Source organism: Diabrotica virgifera, chromosome 3, assembly GCF_917563875.1.
Source record: "Diabrotica virgifera virgifera chromosome 3, PGI_DIABVI_V3a".
Classification (NCBI taxonomy): domain Eukaryota; kingdom Metazoa; phylum Arthropoda; class Insecta; order Coleoptera; family Chrysomelidae; genus Diabrotica; species Diabrotica virgifera.
Window position 1 is genome coordinate 72815487 of NC_065445.1, and position 14343 is coordinate 72829829.

The 14343-nt window shown below is 31.5% G+C and overlaps 1 protein-coding gene across 4 annotated transcripts in view; it reads right to left on the reverse strand.

Moving 5' to 3' along the window:
• Positions 1 to 877: 877 nt before the first annotated feature.
• LOC126881126 (ubiquitin carboxyl-terminal hydrolase 47) overlaps positions 878 to 14343 on the reverse strand; it is a 138640-nt gene continuing 125174 nt past the window's right edge. For all 4 annotated transcript variants that reach the window (XM_050645186.1, XM_050645185.1, XM_050645187.1 and 1 more), the window contains 2 exons: positions 10313 to 10564; positions 878 to 8127 (listed from right to left, as the gene is read on the reverse strand). In XM_050645186.1, the coding sequence (XP_050501143.1) occupies positions 7950 to 8127; positions 10313 to 10564 (430 nt within the window). In that variant the 3' untranslated portion in view covers positions 878 to 7949. The remainder of the gene's footprint in view (positions 8128 to 10312; positions 10565 to 14343) is intronic.

Genomic DNA, 14343 nt, shown 5'->3' on the forward strand with positions numbered 1-14343 from the left:
TGTATAATATATTAATGCGTTTGTTTCTATTTGGTTATCTTGTACTACTTTATGAAACTACAATAAATAGTCTGGCAATAGTGGCAACACAGCGGGCGTGGTAATGCGTGACTCAGATGCCATTGTTTGTCAGTGCTGTCCAGCTTAGCTAGCAACTCGTGTGCATATTATTTTGTATTCTTGGTGTTTAGAGTTATAATAAACTGAGAGTTTTCATTGCTCTCTAGTGATATTCTGACAGTCCTATACTATTTTTTGTGAATTTAGCAAACATTGCATGTTCGTTACACCAGTGGTACCAGAACATCATGGGAAAAGCCAAAGACATCTCACCAAGGAAAAGAGCAGCAATAAAAACTTTCAACACTAATCACTCCAAAAGAAAAATAGCATCAATTTCTAACGTTTCAAAGAAAATGTGGACCGTATAAAAAAAACTTACAAACCATTAAACAGAAAGTAAAATTTTCCGAGGTGGCTCTAAAAATTTGATCACCCACTGTATGTTGGCCCAAGGTCTAGAACCAACATCAAACATCAGTATAAGACTGGTACATAATTATAAATTCACCAAAACTATTAAACCGTGATAGAAAAGCTGCTTCCATTTTTTTTTTAATTTTGAAAATAAAAGATGATCTTAATAAAAGGTGTATAAGTTTTTTATTTTTCTACAATTAGGTTAATATTATATGAGGTGTTATTTCAAAAAACAAATCGTAAAACTGAGGTGCAACTTAAGATAGCCCACTTTCGAATTAACGTTTTTACGCACTGAATAATGATCCGTGAGCATTTTTACATAAATCTCTCGTCGAATGTTAATTAAGTATGAAGTGAAATGATTGATGAATAAAATGGTTAAATAAAATATATATTCACCTTTCATCACTTTATTTCAGAAAAAAATCTAACCATAGCTAAATTTTGAACAAAAATACACTGATATTTAAAAAAAAAACAACATAAACTTCAAAAACATCTACAAAAAGTTTTTTCATTTTTTTTTTGTCTACACATGGTAATTAATACATTTTTCGATTTTTTGTTTATTTTTTGATTAAAGGTAAAACTTCTCGTTGAACGATTAGACCATACAGATTGTTTGTCAAGAAAAAATCTTGGGAAGAAATATTTGCATATGAATTGTTGATGTAATAAAATAGCCCAGTGTTGCATTGTACATTGTAAATACAACAAGAACGCAGTGTTGAAGATAATACTATCAATTTTATTATAAAAATAAAACAATATTATGTATACAATATATATAAAAAAAGCTTAAAAATTCCGATCTGCCAATACGTTTCAAAAACTTCATTTAACCCATTCTATCAGGCGCAAGCGGGTTAAATCCAATAATTGCAAAGGCTTCTATATTTAATTCAGGCCCCAACTAAATGTCGTGTTTTTGTGGAAAGCGAATCGGTCGCGCTGTTAGAAAAAATCTAAAATTTTATTCTTTTCCGTGATAACTTGAAAAATTTGACAACATAGCTTTCCACTCGTAAGTGCCTCGAGGAAGAGTGTAGTAATGCGCATGTCCAAGCGTACCGGAAAGCATAACTAAATATGAGTAACATTGACTTTTGTTAGATAAAATCTAACGACGTGACTAAAAACTTAGGTTAAAATTTTCAAGTATAATTTTCTAGTATTGTGTCACGAATCTTTTTGTACTCAGATATCTGTACATATCTAAACAATATCTATATTAACCGTAAATAACAGTTGTAGGCATTCGATACGGTGAAACACAATGCGTTAATAAAACTACTGAGAACAAAGAATATCGACACACGGGATATAAGAATATTAATCTGTATTATGAACAAGAAGCTGTCATAATAAATAATTTAAAAACTTATAAAATAAAGATCAAAATAGGCGTTAGACAGGTGCCTTGTACACATCACTGTTTAATGCATACTCAGAGGAAATATTCAAAAAAGCATTAGAAGATGAAGTAGCAGGCATAAAAATAAATAGCCTACCCATATGTGAAATTAGATATATGCTGATGATACAATACTAATAGCAGAAAATATTACATAACTACAAAGAATTTTAGACAAGGTTGTTGCAGCGAGTGAAGAGTTTGGTCTGTCAGTAAACATAAAGAAAACAAAATTCACCACGATTATATCAAAGAAAAATATTAGAAACATCAATCTAAGCGTAAATAGTAAGACGATAGAACGAGTTCAGAATTTTAATTATTTAGGGACAAACATTAATGAAACAAACGATTATACCAAAGAAATCAGAGTTAGAATAGTAAAGGCTAGAAGTGCAATGAATAATATGATACAAATATTATGTAGTAGATACCTCAGCCTAAATCTTAAAAAAAAAGAGTACTAAAGTGTTATTAATTTTCTGTTATTTTGTATGGTGTGGAGACATGTACTCTTAATAAACAATGTCTCAATAGATTGAAAGCATGTGAAGTGTCGAAGAATGATGAGGATTCAGCTTTCAAAGAAATAGCAGGAAGATATTGGATTCCATCAAAATAAGAAAACTACAATATCTGAGTCATATAACACGTGCTGACAGATATGAATTCCTAAAATTAATAATGCAGGGAAAGATTCAAGGAAGACGCACCATAGATAGAAGAAAATGTCCTGGCTGAGAAATCTCAGAGAATGGTTTCGATGCAGCTCAACTGAACTCTTTCGGGCTGTAGTGTCAAAAATTAGAATAGATGTGATGATTGCCAATCTCCGTTGCGGAGATGGCACGTAAAGAAGAAAGAAGAACAGTTGTACCGACATACCAGCGGAATTACATACTGTGGTTATATTTTAGTATTTGTTCCGTTTCCTTGTATCTGTTATCTTTTATTTTAGCGTTTGTTTTGTTGTCGTGTATCCCTCGAGTTTTCATTTAAATTTATATCCTTTTAATAATTGTTAGAAATAGATATTTTTAACATAACAAGTAAATAAAAATAATATAAAATAAAAATTTGTTTTAACTGTCGTAAGGCGGTGCGGGGTGCAGCTGACCCCAGACCTCGTTTTTCTCACCTATCTTTTTTAATAATTTTTTTTTGATTTTTGTCCATTTTTTTATTCGTATTAAATTTAATTCTAAACGCATTCCACCCATTACAGAATTTACAACTCTTTGCGTTTACGTGTTTTTTTTTTTTTTTTGGAAAAATGACTAAGGTGCAAATGATGAAAATTTCATACCGAATTAGACGTTTCTGTTGTTCCACCTGGAACTAACAGAGCTATGGGACAATGTCGGTGTTAGTTATGTCAGTGAAAAAAGACCGAAAGTCCCGGCATAACTGTATTGTGTGTAAAAACTTTGTGTTGCTCACACTGTGAAAAATTTCATGTGTTTGTCTTGCAGCGATAATATTGTTTTTAAGAAGAAATGAGTACTTTGTTTGTAAAATTATGTTTCTTATTATGAAAAACAAGTCCTAATTATCTTTCAAATCAATTTCCCCAACGTTCACATATAAAAAAATGGATATACGGATGGGGTGCAAATGCACCCCGCACCGTTGTTTACGAAAGAATCTAAGCACCGCCTTACGAGGGTTAAATACGTACCATGTAGCACTTCGAACGATATATCACTTGCGATCTGCTGTGCAATCGCGCGGAAGTGAACCATTGTCATCGTCTCTATTTAAAATTTTAAGTATTTGTTTGTGCGTATCGCTTGTAGCATATCTACTATATAATATCGTTTATCTTTTATCGCCCGAGTATTAACGCCGCCTAAGGGTGCGGCCAGACTTGCGAGCGATTTTTCTTAAGAGATAAATCGTGGACGACTGAACTACAAAAAAATATTTCAAACCCAATGAATATTATTACAGTGGCCATACCTAAAAAATCGCTTAGCAAAAAATCGCTTAGCAAAAAATCGCTCAGCGGCTAAGCGTGTCGCTCCGTTTCCAATTCGGTTTGATTTATAAGCGACTTTAGTTCCATTTTATCTCCAAACTAAACAGCACGATGTCTTGTTCCAAAGATATTTTAATTTCCGATGTGAAAGTAGACCCCATTTTAATTTTATTTAGGTGTACGTCAAATTTGTTTATGCTCATTCTGAGATACTGGAAAAATCTGTACGAGTATTTTCGTAACTGTTTGTATAAGTGATGTAATTCCCCGTATGCTTTCCTATATCTATTAATGGTATGTACACCATACTTCATTTTGCCTTTTAACAAACCTCTATGAATGGATCATCTTCTAAAAGAAGGGAACTTCGACGCCTTCGTGTGAGAGGCATGACAAAAACTGATATTTGAATCGCTTTTCGGTGGACAGCTTCTCGCTTGTCGCCCGCTACATTGCCGTGAACGATTTATCTCGCGCGATAAATCGCTTGCAAGCCTGTCCGCACCCTTAGATATAAAATATCGCGCGACCGATCGTGTGACAGAAAAGAGCGCGACTGTTCCCGGATTAAGTACCATTCTATAGAAACTACAAAGATGATTCAAACATGATCAATTTCAAATCCACAAGGAAAAAGTTTTCCTGTAGCTGTATACCATATATTCTTTTTCTCATGATCATCTTTCAGTGCGTCACAGTTTTTCGATTTCTTTCTAACGTATTAAATTGTATATGACAGAAAAAAAGGCACGTCGGTGATTACTTCGGTAATTATTTCTAGTTCGGTGATTATTCTAGTTGTCGATAGATGGCGCCATAATAAAAAAATAATTTTTTTTTAATTAGATAATAATATTACAAATATAATCTGTATAATTTATAAGACTATACAAATCAAAGAAAATACCATTTTATAAATGCAAGAAACACATTTGATTTGTTTTTATCAAAAATTGAAAATAAAATGTGACAACTGTCAGATTTAACTAAAATGTCATGTTAGAATAAATGTCATAAATGTGTATTATCACGGACTTACCCTTTTTCCTATTATTTGTTACGCACTGAAAAATGATCATGAAAAGGACAATATCACAAAAAATTAATTAAAATCGATTATAAAAGGTACCTATATAATTTATTAATAAAAGTCTCTTCAAGGAAATACAGATCATCATCAGTGCTGAACCTAAAATAAGTATAACCTATGAATTTAATGCAAAAATTTTAAAATGTTGACGAAGGTTAAAAAAAGTTTAGGCTATACTTACAGGATGTTCACATGCTAAGCCACCAAAATTGACAATATATGGGTAAAGACCCTTTAAAATAATACAGTCATGGATACATTGACAAAAATTGTTTTAAATAACATGGATGTTACACATGATTAAGCACCGGGTACCATTTGAGCCTCACATGAGTTGGCAGATACCTCATATCTTGAACGGTCGATGGCAACTGATGGTAACGGATCCTTGAACGATGTCAGAACTAAACTGTCAGTCCAACCGGAAATACCAAATTGTACCTTTTGTTTATTTAGCCAACAATTTTAACTTCATCAAGTCAGAACTAAACTGTCAGTGCAACCGGAAGTACCAAATTGTACCTTTTGTTTATTTAGCCAACAATATGAAACTTGATAAAGTTGAAATTGTTGGCTAAATAAACAAAAGGTACAATTTGGTTCTTCCGGTTGCACTGACAGTTTAGTTCTGACATAATTCAAGAATTTCCATTACCATCGACCGTTCAATATATAGTGTGTCTGCGTAACTTGGAACCATATGGGAAACTTTTTTAATATCAATTTTACGAAAAAAAATTATTCTTTATAAAGTGATCTGCATAGTCTAAAACCTAAGACTAAATCATCAGATATCAAATTTTATCAACGGTATACGAGGTATGTCAAAAAATATGAATTTCGCTCAAGAGTATAAAGTGCCTTTATATTTCACAATATCGAAAATTGTCATTGAAAATAGTTGTTTGTAATTAAACAATATGTTATAATCTGCATTTGCACTCTTCTAATTGAAAACATTTTTTTTTGAAAATTTTCCTCAAATCACGGACACCCAACATCATTTTTATTTACGATAGCTCCGTTATTATTAATTTTACGAAAAAAAGTTATTCTTTATAAAACGTTTTGCATAGTTTAATAACGAAGATAAAATTATAAGATATTAAATTTTGTCAATTTTATACGAGGTATGTCAAAAAATATCAATAACTATTTAGACGGGAAATAAGCCACAATTAAATTGAAAAAATAATTTTATTAACGTTTCGACGCCCAAATCGGGTGTCGTTGTCAAAATACAAAATACTAAAATAAAATAAATAAAATAGCTTCAGAACAACATAAAAAAATATTAATTTCGCTGAAGAGTAAAGTACCTTTATTTTTAACAATATTGAAATTTGTTATTATAAAAAGTTGTTCAGAATTAAAAACTATGTTTCAATATGCAATTGCATCCTTCTAGTTGAAATATTGTGAACTATAAAGGTAATTTACTTTTAAGCAAAATTCATAGTTTTGACATACCTCGTATAGAATTGAAAAAACTTGATATCTTATGATTGCATCTTAGTTTTTTGACTATTTAGACATTTTTATAAAAAATAATTTTTTTTTTTCGCAAAATTAATAATAACGGAGTTATCTTAAATAAAAATGATGTTCGGTATCCGTAATTTGAGGAAAATTTTCAAAAGTTTTTTTTTAATTAGAAGAGTGTAAATACATATTATAACATAATTTTTAATTACAATCAACTTTTCTTAACAACAATTTTCGATATTGTGAAATATAAAGGCACTTTACTCTTGAGCGAAATTCATATTTTTGGACATACCTCGTATATTATTGATAAAATTTGATACATGATGATTGCATCTTAGGTTTTAAATTATGCAGAGCACTTTATGAAGAATAACTTTTTTTCGTAAAATTGATATTAAAAAAGTTTCCCATATGGTAATACTCATGTAGAGTAAATATTTATTGAAATATTTCTCTTCAGGCCATTGTAAATTTCAACAAATGTGTTTATGGTCTGTTTTTTTTTTAGACTGATTGCACAGTAAACAAACAATAAAAAAAAATATGGTTCCAAGTTATGCAGACACCCTGTATGAGGTAGCTGAACCTCAAGACGTGTCTCAACTCATCTGAGGGTCAAATGGTGCCTGGTGCTTAATCGTGTATTATTTATAACATCCATGTTAATTAAAACAATTTTTGCCGATGTATCCTTGACTCCTAAAGGGTCTTTTACCCATATATTTTAAATTTTTTGAAGCATGTGAACATCTTGTAAGTATAGCCTAAACTTTTTTCAATCTTAGTCAACATTTTAAAATGTTTGCATTGAATTCATAGGTTATACTTATTTTACGTTCAGCACTGATGATGATCTGTATTCAGATCGAAAACGTTCTGCATATGTGATGTAGCCCTTTTAACGAAATTTTAATAAATTATATACCTTTTATAAAGGATTTTAATTATTTTTTTTATAATCAATTTCATTTAACAATAGTTATAATAATAAGAAACAACTTAAAAGTGGGTTCCATCTAAATCTTAATCCACTGTAAAGTTACGTTCTTTTGATGTAAAAAGAAGTGAATATTTTTACCAATTTATTAAACAAAAATCCAAAAATTATCGATTTACAACACGATTTGCTTTAAAATTGGCAGAAGCACAAATGTTTTAGTTTTAGTGTCATATTTGAAATATTGTTTAAATATATCTACAAAATATATATAATACTGAAGACTTAAAACATAGTAACACAAAAATTAATCAAAACATCAAAATCCTTAATAAAAGTAGAATTAATTTGGATATTCCCAAGATTTCTTTTTTTATTTGCGAGATATAATGACCTAAATAGTTCTCATGGCGGACTTCAAAAATTTGAATAAGTCAGTTTTGTGTAAACGGGTAGCATAATAAATAAAAAACTCTGAATCACGCTTATTTACAATCACCCTCTGATTTTTTCAAATTATGATGCAATAGAATAATGAATTATATTGATTAGTGGCATGTCAGTCTATGCAGTTATCTTCAGATTTACTCGGCGACGTATCCAAGTAGATCTTTAAGGCTCTCTCCCCACCAGGGGAGTAGGATGACAGGTTCAATTTACGGAGGCGGGAGTTTTCTTTTTGGGCTAGTTCTTTTCTTTCTTCGCTGGTGAGTTCTTTCATTGTTTCTCGGTTGTCCCTAGTAAAAACATAGACAATAAATAAATGTAAATTAAAACGCTTTTATATTTCATAGAACTACTTGATTTTATGAGAAATTTAGGAAGGTAGAAATCCTCAGACAATAACGTGCTATCAACGGTACTCTTTAATATAGTCTTATAAAAAAGACAGTTGAAATAAAAGAGTTCATAGAAACAACAAATCTATCGAATACAAGCGACCATTGGTCCTGGCTTTCGTAGACTTTCGCAAAGCATTTGATTACCCCAGCATTACGGTGCCTTATTCTTAAGGACGTTGGCCATTACATTTGTCCATTTAAGCTTATTTGCAGCCGCCCTGAATAGTTCTAAGGAGGTCATATGGAGGTCTTCTTCCTGGTCCCTTTGGCTATTGATTAAAGTTGTAGTTTCGCAGTTAATTAATAAATATTCAAACGTCCGCCTCTGGTTATTTGTCAAAAAAGTTTACGTTGACGTAAAAACAAATACTTGAAAAACGTCAACTTTTTGACAACTAACCAGAGGCGGACATTTGTGTGTGTGTGTGTGTGTGTGTTTAGATTTATGACCTTGGTTTGAACCAATTGGCCAGCTCAAATTTTTTTTTTTTTTTTTTATTTTCATAGACACAATTTCCTAATTTTAACTGATATACATTATATTTTAATAATCACAAACATATATTACATACATTACATTAAAAATACATACTAATAAAACACTATTACTAAATACTTATACTAAACCACTAATTGATATTAATTTTTTTTTCTTTTTTTTTTTTTTCTTTCGCGCTAAGACCTAAACCCGATTCATCCTCGCGGAGGTTTAGGCCTTCTTTGTGATTTTTTTTTTGTTTTTTTTTGTTTTTTTTTGTATTTTTTTTATTTTGTTTTTTTTTATTGTTTTTTAATATTTATTTATTTTTTTTTATTATTTTTTTTTCTTTTTTTTTATATTTATATTTTTTTTTTAATTTTTTTTTATATATATATTTTTTTTTAATATCAATTTTCATATTTTTTAAGTGGTTATAAACAATTTTATACAAATTTATATTTCGTGTACATAAAATGGAATTTAAATTGGTGGGGAGAGTAACTCCTACTGTTTGTAGATTCTTATATAACTGTTGATTCAGCATCTGGAAGTTTGCGCAATCGAAAATCACATGCTCTAAAGTACCCAACTCCCCGCATGTGCAGTTTTGAGAAGTGGCCAACCCTAGTTTATTTTTGTGAACTGGATATAAACCATGTTTGTTCCTTGCTCTATTTAAGGTTTTAATGAAGTGCCGATTTGTAATGTCGTTAAACCACGGTTTTCTATAAATTTTTGGTTGGATATCATGAAATCGTACACCTTTAAGAGATATATCATATTCCAGTTGCCATTGCTCCATTTGTTTTTTCTTAAACCATTGTCGTAGATCAGTGACTGGCATTAATGGTTCTTCTATCGTTTCCCCTGTTGTAGTAGCATCCTTGGCAAGTCTATCCACTATTTCATTTCCGTTAATTCCATAATGAGCCTTAATCCAAACCAAAGAAATTTGTTTACCTGTATTCGTAAGTAACTGGATTGTTTCTAAAATTTTTATAATTACTACTGATGAAGTGCTTGATAATTTAGTTTGTACTATTGTGTCTACCGAACTTTTGCTATCTGTTAATATAACAAACTTATTCTTGTGATGGATATTAATATACCTCAAAGCTTGAAGAATTGCGATGAGCTCAGCAGTATAACTAGACATTTGATTTGAAAGTTTAAATTTTTTGGATAGATTTTCATTTGAATGGTAAAAGGCGCATCCAGTTGACTCAGCGAATTTGGATCCATCTGTAGCGGACATTTGAATATTTATTAATTAAATGGGAAACTACAATTTTAGTATTTACTTAAATTATGATCAAAACAAGCTTAAACTCAAATAAATTAGTATGATTGAATAGGTATTTTTAATACCTTTCAAACGAGGTATCACTTGCCATAAGGTCCCTTTTAAAATTATCGGTCAGTGGTGCAGTAACGTCATCTGTCACTATTAGGTACGTCTTTTGTTATGACTAGTTGAGAAGCCTAAGTCCGTTTTTCTCTCTCCCTCCAAATTTCACTATTATAAGTAAAACCGTTCAAAAGATACGAGAGGGACCGGTCGTTTGACTAGCAATGTATGAGAGAATAGCAAACACTCACCTGTAAAAGAAAACAGTGCCATTTTCAGCACTAACAGGCCACTCTTCTAAATTAGTGGTCTGCAAATGCCATTTGTGCGATTCCATATCTAAAACATTTATATCACAAGGTAGAGGTTGTTTGATAATGGCTACTTCTATATGTTCTGTAGGTAGGCCAGAGAGTTCTGATAACTTTTTCTTTAAATCTTCCATGGTTAGGTGGTATAGGACTACTTCTTGGAAGGGTTGAAGCGTTAAAGTCGACGGACACCTATAAATAACACGATAGCGTTTATCAAGAGTAGAAGAAACTGATCCGGGTCATAATTTAATTAACATAATAATCAACAATCAACCATTGAAAAAAAAATCATAGTTACTCTGGTTAAAAAATTCTATTTTTTTTATTGGTACCCCGTTTTGCTTATTTACAGTACGCCTCAGCGAGTTACCATGGCAACATCAACAGTTTCAAATATAGATCTGACCTGACATACCTTGTACCAGGTGTCCCAATAAGAATGCCTCTCGGCCATATCTCAGGAACCGTTTATAGTACAGCTTTGAGGAAAAAATATTTATAACAAAAGTTGCCTCGGGAAAATCCTGGAAATTATTTTCGTAATTGTAGGTGCACCGCTAGAGGGCGTAATTGAATATCAAAAATTAAAAAATCAAAATTTTACAAAATTTACCTAATGAAAGGGCACTGGAAATCCAAAGAGGTGGGAGTTCGGTTCTGCTAAATCGAATTTTGCACATTTGCTCTTGTTGAAAACAGCTCTTTTTCGTCAATGTAAGAGTCTTATTTTCGAAATAGCCTAATAAGTAATATGCAAGCTAGGAGGCGTTATTTAATTATTTTCAGAAATCTAATTTTCTTTGGAAAATATTAAACACAAGTATGCATTTTTAATCCTGTATTACAAAATTAGACCAAATTAGCAACATAATACCGAAAACCGCATGTCGATACCTTTTTTCTATCTCGAGATATCTTAAGAAATATGTAAATTTTAAACATAACTGTTACTGTCACCGGTAAACGAGGTTAAGGAAAAGTAGTGTGCTATGGAAAAAACAAATAAACATTTTCCAGATGAAAACGTATATAATTAATTAAAACAAAAAATAAGACAAACAACACTATAAAATATAACAAAGAAATAAAAGCAACTACTTATTTAGTCTTAGTGACTGCCTAAATGTTCAAATTGTTGCCCATCATTTTCGATGCGAGCATTCACCATTTCAAGAGTAGATTGAATAGCAACAGATTTAACTATTTTAGACTTTTATTTATTTTATGAGGGACGGATTAAAGACCTTGTTTTTGCCACTAGGCCCACTACTCGAGAAAACATGATCTAGAATCTAGAGAATACGAAACGCCATTCAAAGCATTGCGAAAGCAGAAATTGAGACTGCTGTGCAATCTATTCTTGAAACATCGAAAATGATGGGCAACCATTTGAACATTTAGGTCGTTACTAAGTAAGTAGTTGCTTTTATTTCTTTGTTATATTTTATGGTGTTGTTTGTCTTATTGTTGTTTTAATTAATTATATACGTTTACATCTGGAAAATGTTTCTTTGTTTTTTTCCATAGCACACTACCTTTCCTTAACTTCGTTTACCGGTGACATTAACAGTTGGTTAAAATTTACACGTTTCTTATGATATCTCGAGATAAAAAAAGGTATCGACATGCGGTTTTTGGTATTACGTTGATAATTTGGTCTTAATTTGGGATTATGTTGATCTTTTGTAATATAGGATTAAAAATGCATACTTGTATTTAATATTCTCCAAAGAAAACTAGATTTCTAAAAATAATTAAATAACGCCTACTAGCTGGCATATTACTTATTACGCTATTTCGAAAATAAGACTCTTATCGCCGGACTCCACTTGCGATTTTCTAGTCGCGCGATTGTTTTGTCGCGAAGATTGAATAGATTGTTTCAAATGCAAGTCAATCCACGATTATTTAGTCGCAAATGGATTGACTTGTATTTGAAACAATGTGTTCAATCTTCGCGACAAAACAATCGCGCGACTACAAATCGCAAGTGGAGTCCGGCGCTTACATTGACGAAAAAGAGCTGTTTTCAACAAGACCAAGTATGCAAAATTTGATTTAGCAGAACCGGACTTACAGCCATTTTTTCATAAGAAGGTTCCCACTTACCCCCACCTCTTATTTGCAAAGAGAGACTTAAACTTGTGAAATCAAATATGCGCAGAATTTTATGAAGAATACGATTATAGGATTTCCAGTGCCCTTTCATTAGGTAAATTTTGATTTTTTAATTTTTGATATTCAATTACGCCCTCTAGCGGTGGGCCTACAATTATGAAAATATTTTCTAGGCTTTTCCCGAGGCAACTTTCGTTATAAATATTTTTTTCTCAAAGATATGGCACCCGGTACATACCTCCGAACGTCAAATAAATAAAATATGAATAAAATATTACTAAAAAATGTTTCAAAAGCTTTATTCAAATATTTGAAAATCTTAGGGCCGGTTGTTCGAACGCTAATCAACAATGATCACTATCAAATATTTAATTACTGTCACAACTGTCAATGTCAACTTTGGTTGGGTTGCTCAAAACATAATTGATTATGATTGAGATTAGTTAATCAATTAACATAACAATTATTAACATAATTGATTAACTAATTTCATAATTGTAATCAATAATTATGTTTTCAGCAACAAAATCAAAGTTGGCATTGACAGTTGTGACAGTAATTAAATATTTGATAATGATCATTTTTGATTAGCGTTCGAACAACCGGCCCTAAATCTTTTAAATGAATGTGAAAAGTACAGTTGGTATTGTTTGAAATATTTATACTTCCGTTTTTTAAATCAGAGGAAGTGCTGTTTAAATTAATACTACCGACATTCTCGGAAGTCAATGGAGTTGGACTTCCATTAATGGCACTCCCAATAATGTTTGAAACATTCAAATGAATTTTTATTTTTCTCATTTCCATAACAATGAAAGTTACGAGGGTGGATTGATATAAGCAGAGTTGGTCCAATAGAGCAAGGAACCATGTTGCTCTTTAAGTACTAGGATCAAATCCATTAGCATTGACTTAGAGTCGTTTTACTGTATACAATCATATTATAGCCCGATCAAATGTATGCTGATGATGTCGTGCTAGTAGGAAATAGTGAAAGAGACCTAGAACAAAAACTGGAACAGTGGAGCCAAGCTCTGGAGAAAAAGGTTTAAAACTTAGTAGGACAAAGACAGAGTATTTGCAATGTTCATTTAAAGATGGAGTTACTACAAATAAAATGGTATCTTTGGATGGTGAACTGATTGTAAAAAAGCAATAGTTTTAAGTACCTGCGATCGGTATTACAGAGTAATGGAGAAATAGATGGAGATGCATGCAGTAGAATTAGGGCTGGATGGATGGAGTGGAAGGAAGCGAGTGGTGTGCTGTGTGACAGGAAAATTCCAATGAAGTTGAAGGGAAAATTCTATAAAACAGCCATAAGACCGGCTATGATGTACGGAACTAAATGTTGGGCAGTGAAAAAGAAAGAGGAACAACGAATGCATGTGGAGGAAATGAGAATGCTTAGATGGATGAGTGGAGTGACAAAAAAGGATAAAATTAAAAATGAGTATATTAGGGGAAGTCTAGGTGTGGCACCAATTGATGCCAAAATGAGAGAGCGTAGGTTGAGATGGTTTGGTCATGTTCAACGTCGAGAAGCTAATCACCCAATACAAAGAATTGCTAAAGTGCAGATTCCTGGAAGGAGTAGGAGAGAAAGACCAAAGAAGACGTGATGGGAGACGATTAGGCAGGACATGTTGGTAAAGGGGATTAATAGTGATATGAATAGAATAGAATAGAAATATGCTTTATTGTCACTGAAAATTATACAATTTTATGGACAAAGCTTAACATAGTTTCACGAAAAAGATATACATAACAATAACAATAACAAATACAATTTTATAAAATTAGATAAATCGTCAATAAAAAAAATATATAAACAAGTTAAAAAAAAGATA